Source organism: Otolemur garnettii, unplaced genomic scaffold (assembly GCF_000181295.1).
Source record: "Otolemur garnettii isolate 467f Iridium unplaced genomic scaffold, OtoGar3 scaffold00003, whole genome shotgun sequence".
NCBI classification, from domain to species: domain Eukaryota; kingdom Metazoa; phylum Chordata; class Mammalia; order Primates; family Galagidae; genus Otolemur; species Otolemur garnettii.
This window is the reverse complement of record NW_003852398.1, coordinates 16,301,527-16,304,801: the sequence shown is the minus strand read 5'-3', so window position 1 is coordinate 16,304,801 and position 3,275 is coordinate 16,301,527. Positions and strand designations below refer to the sequence as shown.

Here is a 3,275-nt window from a genome sequence, read left to right as displayed (position 1 = left end):
AATCGCCTAAGCCCAGGAGTTGGAGGTTGCTGTGAGCTGTGACAACACAGCACTCTACCCAGGGTGACATAGTGAGACTCTGTCTCTAAAAAAACAAACAAGAGAACAAAAACAAAGGCAAAGACTGTAATGATGGAGCTACAAGCCAAGGAATGTCAAGGATTGCCAACAGCCACCAAAATTTAAGAAGAAAGAAGGAAACATTCTCTCCTAGAGGCTTGGGAGAGAGCATGGCCCTGCTGACACTTTGATCTTGAACTTTTGGCTTTCAGAGCTGTGAGAGAATAAAATTCTGTGGCTTTAATCCCTCCAGTGTGTGGTACTTTGCTATGGCAACTCCAGGAAATCAATCCACGCCCTGCTTCCCACCTGTTCCCCAAGCCACCCTTCCGGGTTTCAGCCCAGGGTTAGGATGGAGGGCACACAGGCCAAGGCCTGCAGCACTCGTGGACTGTTCCACATCCCAATGCCCATCAGCACTTCTCTCCTTGAGGGGAAGGGTGTGCAGAGATCACATTTCAGCTGTCCCCATCCACCTTCTGCCCTGAGAGGCAAACTGGCAGGTGAGTTTGTGTTTCCTTCCCTCAGCCTCCCAGTTTTGTAGCCTCTTTAATCAGACTGGTGTTTCTTCAACTTCAACCATTCAGCGCCATCCTAGATATAAATACCTACTTGGCCATAACTATGAACTCCCTGTACTACCGTATACCTAGTATTTCTTTATTTGAATAAATGTATTTACAAGAAACTGCTACATCATTATTACAATAAATGGAAAATCATATCATTTATGCAGAACTTGCTAGATAATATATATGCATATTTTTAAGTTGCACATTAAAGGGAATACACAAAAAAATTAAATAAAATGAATACACAATATTTGTAAAAGTCCATTCATGTACCATTCAAAAAAGTCTCCGTGGCAATACTAAGGGAAATACTGCCTTAGGGGTATAGTAACGATCTCCTTTTAGTTGGTCCTTTTAGTTGGCCCGGAGCTCTGAGGTCCTACTCAGAAAAAATAACTTGTATCTCTCCAATCTCCCGTCCCACCACCTCCAACCCCAACTCAGACACTCTGCGAGAAGGTAAAGGGCAGGAGGAAAGAAAGGTACTAAGAGTTTTGAGTTCCTACGCGGGCAACCTGTGAACACCAAGTCCAGAGGGAGAGTCTTTCCCCAGTCCTACAAGTGACAAGGGCGAGCAGGGACTGACCTTCTCGCGCAGGGTGCAGTGGACGTCCGAGGCGACGCGCCCTTCCCACCATGGCTCATCCATCGTCGCGTAAGCAGCGCGGAGATCCGAGGCTACCGCACTCTCAGGGAGCACCCTGCGTGGACACCCGCAACTTCAGTGACCGGAGCGCACCTCCGGCTCCGAACCCCGGTATCCCTATTCTCGCTCACCCCCGGCTCGGGGCCCGGATGAGTGCCCCTTCCTGCGCCGCTCAGCGGAGCCGGCGGTCGCCTCCCGTCTGGGGAAGGTTGCGGTGCCCCCTCCCCTTTGGTCGCTGGACACGGGGCGATCCGGAGCTGTGCAACAACCTGAAGAATTTTTATCTTCCCTTTTGCAAAAGTTGCAGAGAAAGTTGCCGACTCCGCTAGCTCGCCCGAGGCTGGGACTCTAGCCGCGGCCACCAAATCGCCGTCCTCAACTCCTCCCCCGCCGCCCTGCCTTTGTCCTGCTCCCACATCCTGCCCTCGAGCCGGGGCGAAACTCACGCATCCTTCTCCGGGCGTGGGGGGCTGCAGGCGCCGAGCCCCTCCCAGGCCTGAGCCAGCTGTGTCCTCGGGTGCCCGCCCGAGGCTGGAGCCTGGCCCGGGGCGCTGCGCACTCCCGACGGCAGCCTCAGCAGCCCGGCTTGCTCCGGAGCCGCCGCGCCCCTGCGTGCGCTCGAGTCCCGCTGCGGTTAGCAGCCTCCCGGCCGCCGGGGGCCTCCCTCCCTCGCTGGGGGAATTGGGGGCCGGGCCTCGCGCATGCGCCGCCTGCGCCCCGCGCCCCGCGGGGCGGGGGGCTGGGAATTGGAGTCTTTCTTGCCTGTGCGGACTCGGCTTCCTGCCCACCCGCCTCCCTTGCCTTGGCGGAAGGCTTCTTCTCACCTTAGCGGAGACTCGCGGTGGCCTTTTAGGCACCCCGCCGGCTTGCGCAGGGAGCAAAAGGACCGCGGCGCCACCTGCGCGCAAAATGCGTGAAAGGCGCAGCCAAGATGCCCCCAGAAAGTTCTGCCTTGTGTGCACTGCTCTGGTCCACATTAGTCGGTTCCACCTGTTTCTCTCATTCTCTCTCTTTTCATTTAACCTGTCCTGTGATGGAGGTAGATTTCCTATGGAGAGGTAGATTTCCAGTCTTGAAAGCTCCAAGAAAGCAACTATTGATTGTCCACGAGTCCCCAGTTATGAAGGAGGCTCAGAAAGTCACTTTTATTGTGCTCATGCAAACTATGGGTGCTCTAAGGAGAGCACTGGAGAAAAAACGAGGGTTTTGAGGGGTAGGAAGCATTGTCTTTTTAATTCAGTTGATTGCTTTCGGAAGAGCTTTCTCTTGAATCAGTCTGATGGCAGAGGTAAGGATGTCCGCCTGGCTGATTGATTTGTGTGATAGTTTTGGAGATTTACAAATTTAAAATGAAATCCGTTTACCAACTGGGGTAATTTTTGTCAAGTTCCTCTAACTCTCAGAGCCTGAGTGTGTAAAATAGGAATAAAAGTTGCATCAGTTTGCTAAAGATTTCTTTAAATGAGATAATGCGTGTAAAGAAGGGGCTAACCACCCTACCAGGTATACAGTGAACACTCAGTAAATAACTGCTTCTAAAGAGCCTGTAGTTTCTGAATGCTTTCCTGCAAGTAAAGACCCATTTGGAAAAAAAAATTTTTAATCAGCTTTGATAAGCTTCAATTGGACCTTAAAGATCAGTTTCAATGTAGAAAAAAAATTATGAACTCTTGTAAAAGTGTAAAACATCTAGGAATAAACTTAATAAATGTGCAGGCTTTTAATGAGGAAATTACAAAGGTTTGTAGATTCCATATTACAAATATGTAGTAAGGAAAGCTTGAAGAAATAAAAGATGTTAACTTAAATTACTGTTTAATAAAATGTTAATATTGTCGGTAGTGGGGGGGGACTTAACAGTGTTTTCTAATGTTCAAATGGAAAAAAATCTGTGAGAAAAATCTAAGAAATTTTATTTTATTTTATTTTATTTTTGAGACAGAGCCTTAAGCTGTCCCCCTGGGTAGAGTGCTGTTACATCACAGCTCACAGCAACC

General features: G+C 49.7%; 1 protein-coding gene across 1 annotated transcript in view; it reads right to left on the bottom strand.

The window, feature by feature from the left end:
- The window catches only part of CCNJL (cyclin J like), a 62,372-nt gene extending 60,411 nt beyond the window's left edge, over positions 1-1,961 (bottom strand). The window contains exons 1-2 of the mRNA XM_003781986.2: positions 1,725-1,961; positions 1,219-1,333 (exon numbers count right to left, since the gene is read on the bottom strand). Of these exons, the coding sequence (XP_003782034.1) occupies positions 1,219-1,281 (63 nt within the window). The 5' untranslated portion in view covers positions 1,282-1,333; positions 1,725-1,961. The remainder of the gene's footprint in view (positions 1-1,218; positions 1,334-1,724) is intronic.
- Between the last annotated feature and the right edge of the window lie 1,314 nt (positions 1,962-3,275).